At 45.0% G+C, this 18,367-nt stretch overlaps 1 protein-coding gene and 1 non-coding gene across 2 annotated transcripts in view; one reads left to right on the top strand and one right to left on the bottom strand.

Annotated features, from left to right (window-relative positions):
* Acp6 (acid phosphatase 6, lysophosphatidic) overlaps nt 1-6,065 on the bottom strand; it is a 15,130-nt gene extending 9,065 nt beyond the window's left edge. The window contains exons 1-4 of the mRNA XM_031374921.1: nt 5,471-6,065; nt 1,946-2,074; nt 1,711-1,841; nt 1,299-1,375 (exon numbers count right to left, since the gene is read on the bottom strand). Coding sequence (XP_031230781.1) covers nt 1,299-1,375; nt 1,711-1,841; nt 1,946-2,074; nt 5,471-5,668 — 535 coding nt within the window. The 5' untranslated portion in view covers nt 5,669-6,065. The remainder of the gene's footprint in view (nt 1-1,298; nt 1,376-1,710; nt 1,842-1,945; nt 2,075-5,470) is intronic.
* Nucleotides 6,066-18,129: 12,064 nt separating this feature from the next.
* Nucleotides 18,130-18,232, top strand: LOC116094507. The gene has a single exon (XR_004120157.1). It is a non-coding gene; the product is annotated as a U6 spliceosomal RNA (small nuclear RNA).
* The last annotated feature ends 135 nt before the right edge of the window (nt 18,233-18,367 follow it).

Genomic DNA, 18,367 nt, shown 5'->3' with positions numbered 1-18,367 from the left:
TCATGTAATATTTAAAGAAATACACTCAGATTTTACACCACCCGTGTGTGTAGTCTGTTTGTCAAAGCATTATCCCGTGTCCACCTGGCCAGAATCCCTAGTCCCGTGGAACAAGGGGCCCCCCCCCGCGAGAAACCCCCGGTCCGCGGCAGCCAACCACCTCAGCCCTGAAGAGTCTACTGTCATTCGAAGTTTGATAGAAACTTTATTTCCATTTAAGACACTTTTAAAGGCTAAACAAGACTTCCTGCTATGCAGCAGCACTTAATGTCTGAATACCAGTCAGGTCACGATTATCTGACATTCAGAAGAGTGAATTAATGCAGATTTGAACCAATTACAAATATCAAAAATGTGGCCTCGTTTGGTGGGTTTGAATTGTCAGGGCTTGAATCACAGGCTCTTGTTTTGAACCCTCGTTCCCTAGAGGGGAGGAAGGGGTGTAGGAAAATGTAGAGCATTCACAAGGTGAGCCTGGCCGGCAGTTACATTAGCAGAGCCAGGCCTCAGGAGGCTACTCCTGCCTCAGGCTCGGCCTAGCCTGTCACAATGTGAACACTCACCGACTTCCACTTGGGTAGCCACAGATGCGGACAGAGGAGCTGAGCAGGTTCCTGCTGCCCGGCTCCTGCCACAGCTTCCTCTCCACAGCAGCCTCCGGTCTCTCTGAAACCTCGAGCCAAAATAAACCTTTCTTCCCTTGAGCTGTTTCTGTCAGATGTTTGGTCACAGGGATGTGCCAGTAACTAACAGAATAGGCCTCACATGGGATCCAGGCAGGAAATAAGAAATGCATTCCTCACTGGTGAAAAGTTTTGATGACTATAATCATTCCCTGATTATGTTAAGACTCAAACTCGACAACTTTCTCAACTAAGACAGGCTGAGCAGAGCATGCTGACACCATGTAGGCTGGGCTGGGGATTATCACAAAGATCAGAGCAATGGCAACAGTCCTGGGTTCTGATGGGTGTGCCCCTTACCCACGTTTTCAGTAGTGCCTCAGTACTGTTCATAAGACTGGGGAAGGTCACCCTCTACAGCTCGTTTAGAAGCCCAAGGAGTTAGGAAGTGGAGGGACATCTAATTCCTGCTCACTGTGGAGGTCAGGTTGGCAAGGGCAACGGAAGGCTGGATGGTGGTAATGGGGGGATGGTGATGCTGAAGGACCCCGGCACCTGGAGCAACTACAAGCTATAAGTGCAGGAGGGATCAGGAGAACAGGCATCGAGGAAGAGGAAGTCGGGGGAAGTGAGCTCCTCTGGCACAGGGGCTAACTTTCAGACCACAACACAAACCTTTCTGTCGTTGGAAAAGCCCAGCCAGCAAACACCGAGTAGATTCCAGATTCCGTAACATGTTGGTGGAACGAATACTGGAGAGAAATGAACATGCAGAGTCAGAGATGCTCACACAGGAACGGAGAACAGCTGGGAACAGAGCAGCCATATACCTCTCAAAACCACACACAGGGCCCCACGGGGAAGAACGCCTCCTCTCCTCTCTATAGACTAGCTGTCCCCAAGGACCTGAAAGGCAATGGCTGTGGCCTTCAGTGACTACCTGTTCATAGAAGATTAGGACCAGGGTGATTGCTCAGTGGCGATCTGGTGGTGCCCCCCGAACCACCCTGGATTAGAGTAGGGGTCAGGACAGGTTACTCATACACAAGACCTTAAATGACTAAGTATCCCCTTGCCTATGACTCACAAGACCTCTTGTGGGTTGTAGACTGGTGAAAGGAAGGCGGTATCTTCCACGTAATTCTTCCTCAGTTTCTTTCCCAGGGCAAACATCTGCTGCATGCCCACATTGGTCAGCTGCCCAGCAAACACACCACCCTAGAGTGGGACACAGACAAAGAGAAGATTGGACACTCGGCGGCTCAACTCAGCCCAGAGAAGGATCCCTGAAGCTCTGCCATGGGCTTCCTAGGGCCACTTACCCTCAAGATGGTCTTGTGGTACTCAGAGTCATAATGAGAATGAGGTCTTGGGCCCCGGGTTAGATTGGTGACAGTGTAATCAAACTGAGTTTGAGGTGGGGTCTCTAAAAGCTTGGGGTTCCACTCCACCTGTTGTGACCATAAAAAATGACATTTAGTTGAATAAAAGTTCTTGAAGTTCACAGTGGCAACACCCTGTGGCCCCTGGGATATGTGACCGGAAGCACTTGACACCAGGCCTGCAATCTCTCCTTGGAAAGGAAGGCAACCTGAACTCTCCCTCCAACTGAAGGAAGATAGGACCATGATTTATTATTCCTGGTGTCCTTATTCACCCTAAGACTTAGTTACAGCACTCTTGTCCCACTTGACTATCGGGAAGAAGATGCCAGGCTGCTTGGCATGCAGTTACTCAGTGAGGGGGTGGATGAATGAATGAGTGGGCAAGTGAATGAATGAATTAAACCTGACCTCAGTGACTGCCACATTAAGTTTCTAAGACATCGATGTGTAGTTTCCATGCCTCAAATCCACACCTAGGACTCGGCGTGACACCTCATGTTACTATCACCTACTTCCTGTTCTTTTCTCTAGTTTCTGAAACAAGTGGCTGTAATCTGCAGTCATCTTTGTCCCTTTTGTCTTCTTCAGTCCTCCTAATCTAGCTCCTGCCTCAACTGGAGGATTTTCAAAGCATCACAGGTCTCACATCTCAACTGACCCATGAGACTCTTAACTCCTTCGGAGTCAGATGTGATGTTCTAATCCAGTGGCTCTCAAGCTTCCTACTGCTGTGAACCTTTAATATGTGGTGACCCCCAACCAGAAAATTATTTTCACTGCTATGTCATAATTGTAGTTTTACTGTTATGAATAATAATGTATTTTCTGATGGCCTTAGGTGACTACTGAGGAAGGGTCATTCAACCCCCAAAGGGGTCACGACTCCCAGGTTAAGAACTCCCATTCTAGTCCATAACCAGCTCCTCTTCCCAACCTATTAATTCTTTCAGTGTGAACACAACTATACATTCTAAAACAAACCTCTGACTCCCTACTGTCCTGGTCCCTGAAGGAAACTCTCATTCATGGCCTATAACTAACTCAAGGAACTGTGGTCATGGCCCTGGGCTTACTCAGCAGGTTCACTGGCTCTTTAAAAACCTTAATCAAACTGTACCAGGCAAGTTCCTTTACTCATCGGTCCTGTTTAATACACAGCTTCCACGGAATAGAAACTAAGCCATCTCCTGGTTTTCAGCTCGAAGATCTCCCAGATCCTATGGAAGACACCAACTGTCAGATAACCAGATCTGGCCTTTCCTGGGTTTTCAGCTTAGAGGAAGCAAGCCACGAACTTAAATGATAGCACAGGCACAGCAGAAGTACTTGTGTCCTCCAAGACACCAGACACAGCTGCCACAGCTCAAAGCCGGACGCAACTCCTCATCAGGAAGTCTCAAAAGGAATGACATTGGATGCACTCCTTTGATGCAATCACAGGGACGCAGACAAGCAAACACCTGTTTCAGAGGATGGGGTTAGGGGAGACTAACTTGATAATTTTACCTCATGTATTCACATAAATACATACACATCATCTTTAAGGAGAAAACCAGGGGGCTGGGGAGATGCTCAGTGGGTAAGAGCATTTACCAATTTTCCAGAAGACAAGGACTCAATTCCCAGCACCTACACAGAGGCTTACAATCTCCTATAACTCCAGTTTTAGGGGATCTACTGATTCTCTGGCCTCCAAGGTCACCAGGCACTCTTGTGGTGCACAGACATACACGAAGGCAAACACACACATAAACACATCAACTAAAAGAAAAAAATAATATATCTTAAAAGAAAAATTAGATGATAGCAACGTGGAGAATAAAATTTAAAGTGACCGATTCAAAGTAAGGAGGAAAGACAGTAAGAAGCAAGTGCAGGGACAAAGGGGATGTAGATGTAGAGCTAGTAAAAGCTGCACACGGCCAACAGTGCATGCTTCCTGGGAAGGGCCACAGACTCTCATGTGCTGCATAATCATCTGTAACTCGAGTTCCAGGAGATCCAAGGGCCTCTTCTAGCTTCTCCGGCCTACACACCCACCCACACCCACCCACCTACCCACACAATCCCTGAAAGGATTTAAACCTTTTTTTTTCCAGTTCAAAGAGGCTGAAGTAATGAATATCTCTCCAGTGATGAACTGAGTGGGGTTGTTTTTCTCAGTTCCCTCAACAGAGAATTGGTGATATCTTGTCAAAGCACATCCATGAAGCCAGTTCTATACTGGAATCCACCAGGACGAGCTGACAGTGATAGGTATCCGCACTGTCTAATATACACTGGGTCTAGATTCAGACATACTTTTATTCTCTGCTACTACCAGCAACCTTATCTGAAACATAAACATATCTAACACTCTTTGATAAGACTAGATAGAGAAGAATAAGGGGTGCAAAGCGACGGGCATGTGCAGATAAAATAATAAAACAACTTTGAGAGATCTAATGTTAAAGGCATGGAGTAGGTGAGGATCAAAGAAGCAAAGAGAGCTGCAGTACCAGACAGAAAGTGGTATAGCCTGGTAGGTAAATGCCTGCTAAAATATATTTATTTACGTGAGAGGTGCTCTGGGGGCTTGACTTTTTCATGTGTGGCCCCTTTAAAGTCCAGATCTTGGGTTGAAGCTATAACTCACAGCACTTCAGGAAAGCAGAAGTGACCATGAAGAGTAAATCCAACTGACCAAATACACACTCCACGAGTAAACGCAAATCTTGGGGCTTTGGGACTTCTGGTGTCCTATTCTTTTTCACCTGTTAGGCAATCATCTTTAAAACAAAAAGCTAATTACTTGTGCTTTAATCATAATTATCCTAACTTATAGACACAAGACTAGCCAATTAACTTTTTCCCTTTCTTACCACAAATCCTTTCCAGACTCCTAAACCTAAAATGTAAAAGAACCCCGAGATACAGTCTTTGTCAGCAATAAGACTTCACGAGATCTCAAATGGTCTCTGGCAAGCCCATGAAAAAAAAATTTTTTGTATTAAGATCTGGTCCCAAAGGTGCCAGCTTGCTCTGCACTGTAGCAGCTCCTGGTACAAAGGTCTCTGCCACTAACAACCAGTGAAACAGGCACTTACAAGGTCCATGGCATCCTTGAACTCAAGTTCAGCCACAGAACTGCTAAACCTGACCTAAGTCCACATCCAAGGAATCAGGATATGCATTTAAATAAGAACCACCGCTCCCCACCCCCCACCCCCCACGGGTCATTCCTATGCATCTTTTGAAAAGTTACACTACACTTCGAAACTGAAAGGTTGGGGGCTGCCCTAGTAAGGAAGGCTTATACACCGGCGGTGTGGGGATGAGGATGGGGTGATGGCTCCAGACCACAGCCTGAGGGCCAGTCTACTGCTGTTTCCCTCTGGTCTGGACGCAGACCGAGCCCCTCTGCGCCAGGGCGGGAGGCGCTAAGGTGTGTTCCCACGAACCCCAACGTGGGCCGCCTCTCACCTGCTCCTCCAGCGGGAGCGGCTTGAGCGGAGTCCGTGCCCCGTGTCGAAACACCACCTGCACCATTTTCAGCTCCAGTAGGTTACGGTCCACCGGACGCTGGTCATCAGGCGCCCGCTGCTCGGCCAGGGCCACCCGCCGCTGGTGGAAGCAGTAAGCCAACGAGGTCAGGACGCCCACGGGGGCCCACACGCGCATACTGGAGGCTGTGGAAGCTGAGGGCTCCGCAGGCAACCGGGCTCAGCAGCTACTCAGAAGTTCGCGGGAGCTGGAGGGCAAGTGCATCCAAGCTCTCAGAGCAAGCGACTCTAGCGGGGCGACCTGGCGACAGTCAGGCCCGAGGGGCGTGAGCCTGGTGGAGAAAAAGGGATGGGAGCAGAAAGACTATCTCGTAGTTTAAGCTCAGCCGACGCCGGCCGCTCCTGCGGCAGGCTCAGTCAGGGCAGCTACTTGGACCTGAAACTTGCACTTCAAACCCGGTAAAGGGCAGGCCGCAAAAGCAGAAGTTCCACGGGACACACGGGATTCGCGTCTACATTTTTATAACTAAGCTCCCCATGCAATTCTTGCCCTACCCAAGGACCTGCCCCAATTAAGTCTGCGCACAGGAGCACGGGAAAGTGAGTCCGGAGACTTTGTCCGATCTGCAAACTCAGAACCATAAAACTACAACTCCCACAATGCTTTGCGCGTCCGAGGTCCCCAGGGAGAGCAGTTCCGTCGCCCCTATTCCCCCCACCCCACCCCTCCACGTTCAAGGTCCCGCCCCCCCGTGCTTCCCACGTTCCACTCCCCACCCCTCCAGTCTTTAGCCTAAGGCTGCCAAGAAGCTTCAGTTAATTAAGGAATTTCGTCTTTTTTTCCCTTGAGGGTTTGCTTGGGGTGAGTAGGGTAAGGAGAGGGTAAGGGGAGGCAGTGTTGGAACTGGGGGGCAGAGGGGAGTAGTTTGAATGTGGAAGAATTCCTTGAAGTTCTCAAAGCAAGATTACTAAAGTCAAGACCTGAAACACCTATCAGCTAAGTACTTACTATTTGTGAAGTTACCTTCCCCTATTTTGTTTAAGAAAATTGAGCTAGGGATGTAGTTCAGCGGTAGAGCACTCTCCGGGCATGCGCAAAGCATTAGAACCAAAGACTTGAGAGGGAAGCCGGTTGCCCTGAAATAAAGCCACCCAAGAGTGTCAGGGGAGGTCGGGGAGGAGTGGCAGTAGTGTTGTCAATATCCTGAGGCATTCTCCTAATCTTTTAACTGCAGGGCAGTATTGTGGGCTTCAACTCAGAAGTGAATTTCAAAGCAAACCAGTAAGAAATAGACTTGAAGTCTGTTTGGAATGGAATGAAAGGCAACAAAAAGAAAGAACAAAACACACCTTAGAGCATACATGGCTATGGGCTTCTTACTGAATAGTCTCAGCTTATTAGAAGCCATTTTTAAACAGATTTTAGGCAAGAGTTATGACAGAGAGATGCTTAGTGAGAGAATAAGACATCCGCCGGTGGGTCTGGGCTTCCCATAAGAGATTCACAGCAAAATGTCTTAGCAATTGCCATATATATTATTTTAGTGGCTCACAAGATACATATTGGTCCTGAGTGTTGGTGCAGGCCTTTAGTCCCAGCATTCGGAAGTCAGAGGCAGGCAGATCTTTGTGAGTTCAAAGCTAGCCTGCTCTACAGAGCAAGTTCCAGGATAGCCAAGGCTGCACAGAGAAGCCATGTCTGGAAAAAAGGGGAAAAAAAAAAAAAGCACATGTGAAAGGGTTACTACAACCCTCCCTCCCCTCCTTTCTAATTTTGGTGCAGCTACAGGATGACTTCAGGTCAAACCAGGAGCCACTGAGTTTCTAGTAAGAGTCTCAGATTGTAGGAGGTTTACAGCCACGATGGGAGAATGGCCTTAAGTAAAGGAATCCTTGCTCGTTTGGTTGTTGAGGGTGAGGAGCTCTTTTTCTTTTTGTGTCCCAATAAGTTTCCTTGCCCTTCTATCCTAACTCAGACTCACTTCCTTTCAACTAGGACTTACCTCTCAAAGAGCGAGTCAAGGTAGTAGGTTGCAACCTTTGTGATAGAGTCACCCCCACCCCCCACCCCCCCAAGAGACCCATCATTTGAGACTGAACCTTCAGTACATGAGCTTTTGGGTAAACACTTAGATCCAAAATATAACACAAGACAAACTGAGACCTTCAGGAGCATCAGGAAATACTAAATTGGAACCTGAGTAGTGCATTGTAACTCCAACAGCTGGGGAGCGTGGCTCTCAGGAAAATACAGTACAGCTTCAGTAGAAACAGATCCTGGTATTTGAGCAGGTTCAGCCTCATTGGCATTCTTAGCACGCTGGAGTGCCTTCAAGGTAATGGAAGGTTGACATCTGGCTGCCCTACTTCCTGCCGTGGTGGACAAATCGAGGCTGGTCCACACCCTGCTCTCTGGCATTGTTGGCACTCAGTGAGCGAGCATCATGACTACCTTTGACCCAAGTGAGCAATAGCAGTGCCGTCCGGGCAGTGGGGGAGGGCGGCATGGGGCAGTGGGTAGGGAGCCACAGCTGGTGAGGCTGGCAAATGACAGATTCCATGTGAGCTGAGAGCACTCTGTCAGCACCCGGGAGTCCTGTCAGTATTTAGGGTGTACTGTACAGTAGTGGTAGTAAGCTAAAATAGAAAAAACAAGGTAAGAAGTCTTGAAATCATGTTCTGGGGACAGCTAAGAAGGGGGCTCTGAGAAGTGCTTATTTTGACCCTGGTTTGGGCTAGTTTGAGAAACAAGTAAATTTACCTCCAGTAAATTTTCATGAGGGTTTTACTTAATATTATTTGAAACTCAATGTTAGCCATGAGATTAACACATACAAACACAAGCATGTGTATGTACACACTTTTATTGCTTTAAGTAGTGGTTTAAAAAATGATAGACTATGCCATAGGCGTAGTGTAGAGGTCGTTGACTCTTACGTCATAGTCACTTCCTACATAAATCTCCTGAGAAGTTTAATTTTGAGCCTAGTATTAGTACTAGAACAAATATCAAGAGATATGAGGATTACTTCCCTTTGACTTTTTTTTTTTTTTTTTTTTTTTTTTTTTTTTTTTTTTTTTTTTTTTTTTTTTTTTTTTTTTACACCTTGATGGTCTGGAAGCCAGGAACATAATTTGCAATCTAACTCTAATGTAATTGTAATTTTTTTTCCTCCATGGTGTGAGACACTATGGATTGAAAAGGAGCAGAAACAGAGCAAAGTCAGGTAAGTAGCTGTGGCTGCAGGCCAGGCAGGAAATATGTCAAGCTGTTAACAATGGAAGTTCAAGGGAGAAGGGACAGAAAGGAAGGGTCAAGGATGGCCCTTGAGTATTTGGTCATGTGATCTCAGATGATGTCATACACCTTGGAAAGAGGTTAAATCGAGGCTAGCAAGTTAATTTGGATGGTGTCGGTTATGAGGTAGGTACTTGTACTTGTCAGGCATCCATGTAGAAATGTCCTCTCGAGGGTTGACGGTATAGGTTGTAGACCAGAGTAAGAGTGGCCTAGGAATGTATACGCAGGGCTTTTCTGTTCAAGGCTTCTAGCTGCAGGAGTTTGTGTGGATAACATCTGGGTGCAGTAGGATAAGGAGACATAAAATGAGGCCTGAGATACGTCTTTGAGGAGCTCTCCATTCAAGACCTAAGTATGAAGGGAACTAAGAAAAGTGTTAAGAAGGAGTGGAGGCCTGTTGTCTTTAATCCCAACACTCAGAGGCAGAAGCAGGTGGATCTCTGAGTTTGAGTCTGTCCTGGTCTAAATGGAGAATTCCAGATCAGCCAAGCCTGTAAGGTGAGACCCTTTCTAGAACAGAAGCAAATCAAAATAGAAAAGAAGGATGGAGCAGTAGTGTCAGAGGGAACTGAGAATAAAGTGATAGCAGTGGAAGACTCCTGGGATGGAGGACCCTGGAATCTAACCCCAGTTGTTTGTAGCTGATGGAGAGGAGCAGCCCGGGCAGAGGTTCAATGCAAGTGTGAGTTTGTGGGGAGTGAGTGTGGACACCGTCAGGAAGGTGAGCACAAGAAGAGTTCAGCCCAGTGACGCACTAAGTTCCTGACACTAAGGGAGGCTTGTCTTTTGAAGAGAAGTTTGTGTTTAAATGCTGATCGACAGGGAGGAAGAGGCTGAAGATGAGATGGGATAAAGGGCCCAGAAAGCCCTTAAAAAGGTGGGACAAGGGGGCTGGAGAGATGGCTCAGTGGTTAAGAGCACTGACTGCTCTTCCGAAGGTCCTGAGTTCAAATCCCAGCAACCACATGGTGGCTCACAACCATCCCAGCACTTGGGAGGCAGAGGCAGGCGGATTTCTGAGTTCGAGGCCAACCTGGTCTACAGAGTGAGTTCCAGGACAGCCAGGGATACACAGAGAAACCCTGTCTTGAAAAACCAAAAAAAAAAAAAAAAGATTTGGACTCAAACAGTTCAAGATAGTTAACAGCTGAAACAAAGAGAGTTAACTCTGGTAGAAAAGAGATTGCAAGATATATATATATATAAAAAAGAAGGTGGGACAAGAGGAGAAATGAACTTAGACCACATCATTAGGATCAAATGGAGAGATTGCACATCCTCTACACCGAGGAGAAAAAGAACAGGCACCACAGGGTACATTGATAACAGGACTTAAGGAGCCTGTTGAAGAGTTTCTTTACTCTGCAAATCCATAGTGTATTGGTGAGATGGTGATTGGTGCTATTAATGATTTGAAATATGTAGCCAGAACAGTTGACTTCATACTACACCCACACCACAGAGTTGCCTGAAGACATTTGTGGTTCAAGTGCATCTGTGCTAGTCTAGATCTGAGTAAGCCAAGGGCACCCATTTGTTTAAGATAGGGTAGTTCTTCAGATCCCACTTTGAGAACTACTGATGGTGAGACAAGGATCCCTCCATCGATGCCACAATCCTCAGACTTGGAAGCTCCTTCCATAAAACGAGGTAGTTGTAGAGATAATCTCTTGTGCATTGTGTAAAAACATTCACATGTCAATTAAAAAACAAACCTTTGGCCAATGAGCTGAGGCAGGATTAGAAAGTGGGACATCCAGCAGACAGAGAATTCTGGGAACTAGTGAGGCATCGGGGATTTGATCCAGGAATGCAGATGGTGACAGAGGCATGAAAGCAGAGGTGAGGTGGCCAGTCATGTGGCAATAAACCAGATATTAAGTTATGAATCAGTTGAAGAACATGTAAAACTTTGGCCTAGGCATCTGTAAATATATTTAAGTTACAGAGTCATTATTTCTGGAGCATGGGGCCAGGAGGAAAAACAAGAGGTTACAGGTAGCATTTGCAGATAATGGATGTACCTCCTCTCCTCACTTAAGAACATCTCTAGCTTAATGATAACACCAAATACAATGAGAACTGAAAGTAGTTGTTACACCAGACTATTCAAGAAATAATGACAAGAAAGGGTCAGAACATCTGACTATAGTGTTTTGTTGTTATTTTTTTTTCTTTTATTTTGGTTTGGGGTTTAGGCTTCTTTGTTTATTTGTTTCTTTGTTTGTTTGTTGGTTGTTTGTTTCAGAGTATTTTGATCCACAGTTGATTGAATCGGTAGGCACAAGCTATTTTGGGTGACTGTTCTCCAGAGAAACTGGGAAGTAACAAAAACTGTTAAAAGTTTAAAACTGGGAAGTAGCAAAAACTCCGAGAGGTGTGACCTTGCTGGAGGTCTTTAGGTGACTTGGGACATTTGCTTTCAGAAGACCAGGGGATCCACTGCCTTCCCCATGCTCTCTGTTCCTTAGGTCTTGAGCTGAATGGTTTCCTCTGTCATGTTCACCTACCAGAGGCCCAACATTACAGAGCTCCCTGATTTTGTCTGCAGCCTTTCGGGACGATGAGTCAAATGAACCTTTTCTCTTTATAAGTTAATTACCCCGGGCATTTTGTAATAATGATAGAAAACTGGCAGGTCCAGTGCAAGACCTACAAATCCAGAGCTACGACAGGATTCCAATATGGAGACCTTTAATAAAATGGGAGGAAGTGTCAGTAAAAAGGCAACAATGAAGACACAAGGAGTGACTGACAGACAGAATTTTGAAGACTTGGATCAAGAATCTGGCACCAAGTCTGCTAAAGAAGAAAGCAGGAAAGGAAAGCCTTGGACTGTAGGAGGATTGTGTCTTTCATTAAAGGTCACTCCTCCCAGGATAGAAAGAAAGAAGAGAGTGATAGATAAGAAAGCTGGTGGCATGGGTTGTTTAATGTTTCCCTCCCCAAAATGTGTCTAACAAACTTGCAAACATGTTGAAAAACAGTAATAATAATTGAACCATATGCCCGACGTTCAGTGTGTTAATTAATTAACTCTTATTACAGCTCAAGTGGCAGATCTAGCCTACTGCCATTTCATAGAGAAAGAGCCTGAGCTTAGACAATAGACAGATAGCTTGCCCAAGGATGCACAGATATGTGATAGCGACTTAAGTAATCCAGATTTCAGCCCTGTGGAGTTCACACTACCAGCTGTATACATTTTACTAGTGAACTTAGGAAGGGCTGGTAGGTTATATGAAAGTTACCATGGTTTAATACCTTTACCTTTTCTTTGGCTATGAAAAGACACCTGAGGCCGGATAATATATAAAAAATACAGATTTATTTGACTCATGGTTCTGGAGGCTGAGAAATTCAGGAGTGTGGCACAGGCATCCCCTTGGCATCTGGTAAAGCCATCCTTTAGAGCATAGCAGAGGGTATCAGAGGTCAGAAGGTAAGACGGCAATAGAGAGTTAACAGGGAAAGATACAGAAATGTAGCTAGAGATGGCACTTTTAAATCAAAGCCACTCCTGCCGGAACTAAGCTGTTCCCACAGAATCTGCTTAATCCATGGATGAGGTTTTCACCTTTATGACCTCTCAAACATGGCCACACTGGGGTCAGAGTTCCAGCACATACACTTTGGGAGGTGTTTGGACAGGAACAGCCTCTCCTATATTTGAGATTTATCTCTAATGACCTTACTCAGTGAACCTCTTCCTTCCTACTTCCACTTCCACCCCCCCAGACACATTCCTAACTGATTATTGTTGCCACTGAAAAATCATTTGGGACTTTCTGCTACAAGCCACCGAAAACCAGATTCGCTCAAACTGACTCCACAAGAAAAGAGAGAAGTGATTAGCCTGCATCATCAAAGCTTCAGGAGAACGCCCCCCCATACACACATGCTTAGCTGTGTACAAGCCTGGATGAATCTGGGTTCTGATTTCTTTTGACTTCTAGCTTCAGCTCTGCCCTGTTCCTTTTATCCTCAAGCTGTCTTGTGACCATTGACTCCCCCACCCCACCCCCACCCTCTGTGTGTCACACATGGCTCCAAGTAGCTTTGCTTTCTTGACCTCCCATCTAGCTAGATTAGGAGGAGCATTCCCCTCCATACAACAGAAATCCTGAGCTTCAAAGTTGCTTGCCAGATGAAGTCCAGATCCACTGCCAATCATCTCTGGAGAAGGAGAAGCTGAATCCAGCCACATCACAAAAATGGGGTCATGCCATTCTTTAGTGCAAACCAGGAGCATAAGAGAAAACAACAGATGTCTCAGGCTTTCTCTGCCATCTTCCCTACCTTACTCCCACCTCTGCATTAATCAGCTACCCATGTGCCTTGTCAGTGCTGACCTTTGAACAAAGGAAAGAGAGCTTAACAGTTTGTACAACCCTCACAATTCCAACAGGGCATGTCTTTGTCTCTTTATATATCTTTGCCATTTCCTTATTTAAACATTTCCCTTCTTGACCCCCCATTACCCACAAAAGAGTGAGTCACAATGCTACTAGTGCTTCACCTCTCAGGTATATCATGCTGTTTGAAATTACCAGAATACTGGGCTGGGAGATGGCTCAGAAAGTAAGAGAGCTCGCTCTGCAATTAAGAGGACCTGTGTTTGAATCCCCAGCACCATGCAAAAGGTCAAGCATGACTGTGCATGGCTGTGGCCCCAGCTCTAGGAGCAGACACAGGTAGATTTCAAGAGTTCCCTGGTCATTCAGTCTACTCAGAAGGGTGAGCTTCTGATTTAGCAAAAGGCCTTGTCTGAAGACAATAGTGTAGAGTGTTAGAGGAAGACACTTGATAGCCTGCTCTGGTCTCTGCATGCAAGTGTGCAGATATGCACACCAGCATACTATTGTGTATGCAACACACAGGGTGGGTAAGGGAGCCAAGAAATACTTATATTTCTGTAGGTGTATGATTCTGTTATTTTGTGGTTTTGGAAAATCTAGAATTTGAACCATCTATATCTTGAGCCGTACAAGGAGTATTGAAGTGGAAATTTCTGGATAGGTCAGGTGATACCCTCACATTGGTATTTTGCTGAGGCAAGACCTGTGGGAGGACTCATGATGTTTGGAGAGAGTATTAGTAGGACACAAGGGGCAGTCATGGTGTTCTTGTATAGCTAGCTTTGCAAAGCTTCCTTGGTCTTGAGTCATCGTCTTACCTGATTGCTTCATTGAAAGAGGCATGCCAGAGAACTGCTGTCATCCTGGCCGGTCCTGGTTACTCGAGCTAACTAGTGCTAATTCAGCAGACGCCTGGCTGTTTCTGCTGGATCATACCACTGCTGTTGATTTGTGTTGACTATCTTGACACTACTGACCTGGACTGCTGGTATCTTGACGACAGAGATTGGAATCACCCCAAGGAACTACTTTTAAACAGGTCCACATCCCCTTGTCCTATTTACTATCTTTTCTCCCCTACCTTTGGACGGTGGGGTAGAAGGAGGTTTGAAGAAGTTGAGAACCCTTATTAAAAGTAGGTTAAAAAAAAAAACTAAGAATGGCCAGGCGTTGGTGGCACACGCCTTTAATCCCAGCACTTGGGAGGCAGAGGCAGGCAGATTTCTGAGTTCGAGGCCAGCCTGGTCTACAAAGTGAGCTCCAGGACAGCCAGAGCTATACAGAGAAACCCTGTCTCGAAAAAAACCAATAAATAAATAAATAAATAAATAAATACATAAATAAATAAATGAATGAAAGAGAGTTTCCAAAAAAAAAAAGGGGGGGGGCTGGCGTGATGGCTCGGTGGGTAAGAGCACTGACTGTTCTTCCGAAGGTCCTGAGTTCAAATCCCAGCAACCACATGGTGGCTCACAACCACTCATAATGAGATCTAGCTCCCTCTTCTGGTGTGTCTGAGACAGCAACAGTGTACTTATGTATAATAATAAATAAATCTTTGAGCTGGAGCAAGCCCAGGTCCTAAAAAAATTCAATTCCCAACAAGGCTCACAGCCATCTGTACAGCTACAGTGTACTCATATACATAAAATAAAATAAATAAATCTTTTAAAAAAAAACTAAGAATGAACTTCATCAAAATTTGGAATCAAGAGATTGGGTGGATCACTGGAGCCCAGGGTTTTGAAATCATTCCAGGCAACATAGTGAGAACCTGTATTCAGAAAACAAATAAAGCAAAAATGGCTATAATCTTGCACTCAGATATACAAGGACCTGTTTAAAAGTCATCTTTGAGCAAAGGGAATAACCCAGGGATGGAGTTCTTATCTATCACACTTGAGCCCTGGATCCAGTCTCTGACATCATGAAAATTAAAACATACAACAAAAGCCATCTTCTCTACTCCAATTATCTTCAAGGAAAATAATAAAGTAATAGGTAATGAAATACTCATGTAAGAAAAATCCTCCTTATCAAAAACACTTCTCTAACAGACTGTGAACATACTTTTTTGTAGTTGTTGTTGATGGTGATAGTGTCTATGGTGACTGTGGGGTGGGTTTTTTTGTTGTTGTTTGAGACAGGGCCTTTCTATGTAGCCTGGTTATCCTAGAACTTGCTATGTAGACCAGGCTGGCCTTGTCTGCCTCTGCCTCCTGAGTGGAGTGCTAGGATCAAAGGCATGGGCTGCCACACCCAGGTAATGTGGTGTTTGCCTTAGACTTTTTATTCATACAAGATAAAGGAAAATGAAGGCAATCAGAAATCATTTCTTTGAGGCAGAGAAAAATAGCAGTTTGTTGCTATCAGCCTATTTAGGTGCTATAACAAAATATCTAGGACTGAATACATTAAAAATATAAACCTGGGACTGGAGAGATGGCTCAGTGGTTAAGAGCACTGACTGCTCTTCCAGAAGTCCTGAGTTCAATTCCCAGCAACCACATGGTGGCTCACAACCATCTGTAATGGGATCTAATGCCTTCTTTTGGTGTGTCTGAAGACAGTGACAGTATACTCACATATATAAAATAAGTAAACCTTTAAAAAAATTAAAAAGTAAAAAAACAAAAAAAATATTATAAACCCATTTCTGGTAGTTCCAGATGTTGGAAAGCTCAATCTCAAGTGACCAGCAGATATCATACTGAGGGACCTCTTCTTTTGATTCACAACTGGCTCCTTCTTTCTGTATTTTCACTTGGTGGAGGGATGAAAAGTCATGGGGTGGGAGTGAGGTGGGGTAAGCTAACTCAAACTCATTTACCCAAACCTTTTTTAAGGACACATTGTACCCAGGAGAACTCATATCCTAATTACTCCCTATTCTTAAAACTTAAAATTGTTGCCTTGTGGGTGAAAATTCAGCATGAATTTTAGATAAGCAGGAATATTCTTATCAGTTGGCAGTAGGAACACTGCTGTCTCAAAGAAGCAAAGCACTGCCTCTCCCACCTGTCAAAGCTAGCAGCGGGACAGGCAGGACAATTCAGAGATAATAGATATTCTAGTCTGTTCTGTGCCACAGAATATCTGAAACTTTGTAACGCATAGTGAACAGAAATGTATTGTGTTCCAGAGGCCCAGAAATCCAAGAAGGAGTAGCATCCAGCAAGAATTCTTTTATCACATTTGTGTGTGCTTGAGGGAAGGGGGGAGAGAGAAAGAGAATGAGATGAGGCCAAACTATTCTTTCATAAGGAATTCACTCCTATACTCCATCCATTAGAAGGCTTTGTTTCCCCTTCAACGTCCTACCTTTTAACAGTGTTGATTGGAAACTAAATATTTTTTGAAAATTTACTTAGTTTTATTTTTATGTGTTTGCATATTTTGCCTGAATATCTGTTCGCACACCGTACACATGCCTGGTACCCACAGAGGCCAGAAGAAGGTAGTGGATTCCCAGACACTGGAGTTACAGATGTTTGTATGCCACCATGTGGCTGCTGGGAACCAAACCTGGATTTTCTGTAGAACTGCCAGTGCTCTTAACCACTGAGCCACCTCTCCAGTCCTTGGAGCTGAATTTTAGACACATAAACTTTGGGGAATACATTCAAACCAAAGCAATGAACTAGAGAAAATATTTGGAACTATTTCCTTTTATTTTCCTTAGCAGAGACTCGGAAAGAAGTGTTCAACAGTGCAGAGTTCATCACAGCTTGAGGCTGGACCTGGCTAATGCATGGGTTAATCTAGTTCTGAAGACAGAGGCCATGGAGTTCAACCTGGTGCTGTGCTAGGGACATAGAAAACCTAGGCATAATCTGCCAGCCTGAGCTTGGAGACTGAGTCTCCAGAGGCTGGTCTGGCCCTGGAGTAGACTCAGAGTTTGGAGCCTGTGGGTCCAGTAGAATCAGCCTGGTAATCAGTTAGGCTTGGAGGCTCAGGATGTGGGGACCAGACAAGCATTTACTGGGACAGGCCCAGTGTCCCCATGCAAAGAACTTTCTCTGCTGACATTGTTACCCTTTCCTAGTGGAAGGAATTTCTCCCAACTGTGCTCTCTGGGTCTGGGGAGGGAGAAAGGTATAAACTTGTGACTCCTATCCTTCCCAGTGCTTTTTGGTCTGTGCTTTGCTCATATATCTCTCATCTACTTTCTTTGGTTCTTATGGGAATATTTTCCCATGTGCATAGTTTAAATTAGTATTTCTGTGAGGAAATGCATTTTGGGAAGCTCTATTCTGTCTTGTTACTGATGAAGACATTTAATACTACTTGTGGTGGCTTGAACAGGAATGGCCCCCATAGACTCACGGCATTGGATGCTGACTCATAGGGAGTGGCACTATTAGGAAATGTGGCCTTGTTGGAGGAAGTGTGTCACCGTGGAGGCAGACTTTGAGGTCTCATATGCTCAAGCTAGGCCTAGTGGGACAGTCTTCTTCAGCCACCTGTGGATCAAGATGTAGAGCTGTCTGCTCCTTCTCCAGCACCATGTCTGCCTGGATGCTGTCCACCATGATGATAATGGACTAAACGTGAAACAAATGCTTTCTTTAATAAGAGTCGCCATGGTCATGGTATCTATTCACAGCAATAGAAACCCTAATTAAGACACTACTTGAAAATAAAATTCTGTAAACATAAGGAGATGTGTGTGTGTGTATTAATAAAAAATGAAATATTACTTAAGTGCTCTGTAAAGTTTAACTGAAGTTGAAAATGAAAAAAAATAAAATAAAAATGAAAGTACTAGAGATATATGTCACTGGTAGAGCACTTGTCTATCATGTGCTGGTCCCTGGGTTCAGCCTCCAAGATGGCCATAAACAAAAGATACAGGATTATGACCATCTTTAAAGTATACTTGTTTCGTTAGTGATGAGCTGTCTGGACAGGCTACCTGATGATGGAGCTTCCCAAGTGAAGTCAGTCCGCAGACTGGAGCACATCCCCACCTGACACTGCTGACGTCCACAGTCCAGATACTACACTTGGAATGATACAGAGAAGGCCAGCATGGCCCCTGAGCAAGGATGACGTGGGGCTTCATGCAGCATGCTGTGCTTTTCAGTTAAGAAGAAAGTAATAGAGTTGTGTGTCACTTGGTAACACAAGAAGAAGGAAAGGGAGGGGCGGGGAGCCTGAGGAAGGGAATGGGGGAGTAAGAACAACACATCCGGTTATTATGAATGCTATAATGATG

This window comes from Mastomys coucha, unplaced genomic scaffold (genome assembly GCF_008632895.1).
Source record: "Mastomys coucha isolate ucsf_1 unplaced genomic scaffold, UCSF_Mcou_1 pScaffold16, whole genome shotgun sequence".
In the NCBI taxonomy this organism is placed as follows: domain Eukaryota; kingdom Metazoa; phylum Chordata; class Mammalia; order Rodentia; family Muridae; genus Mastomys; species Mastomys coucha.
This window is presented reverse-complemented; position numbering and strand designations above follow the sequence as displayed.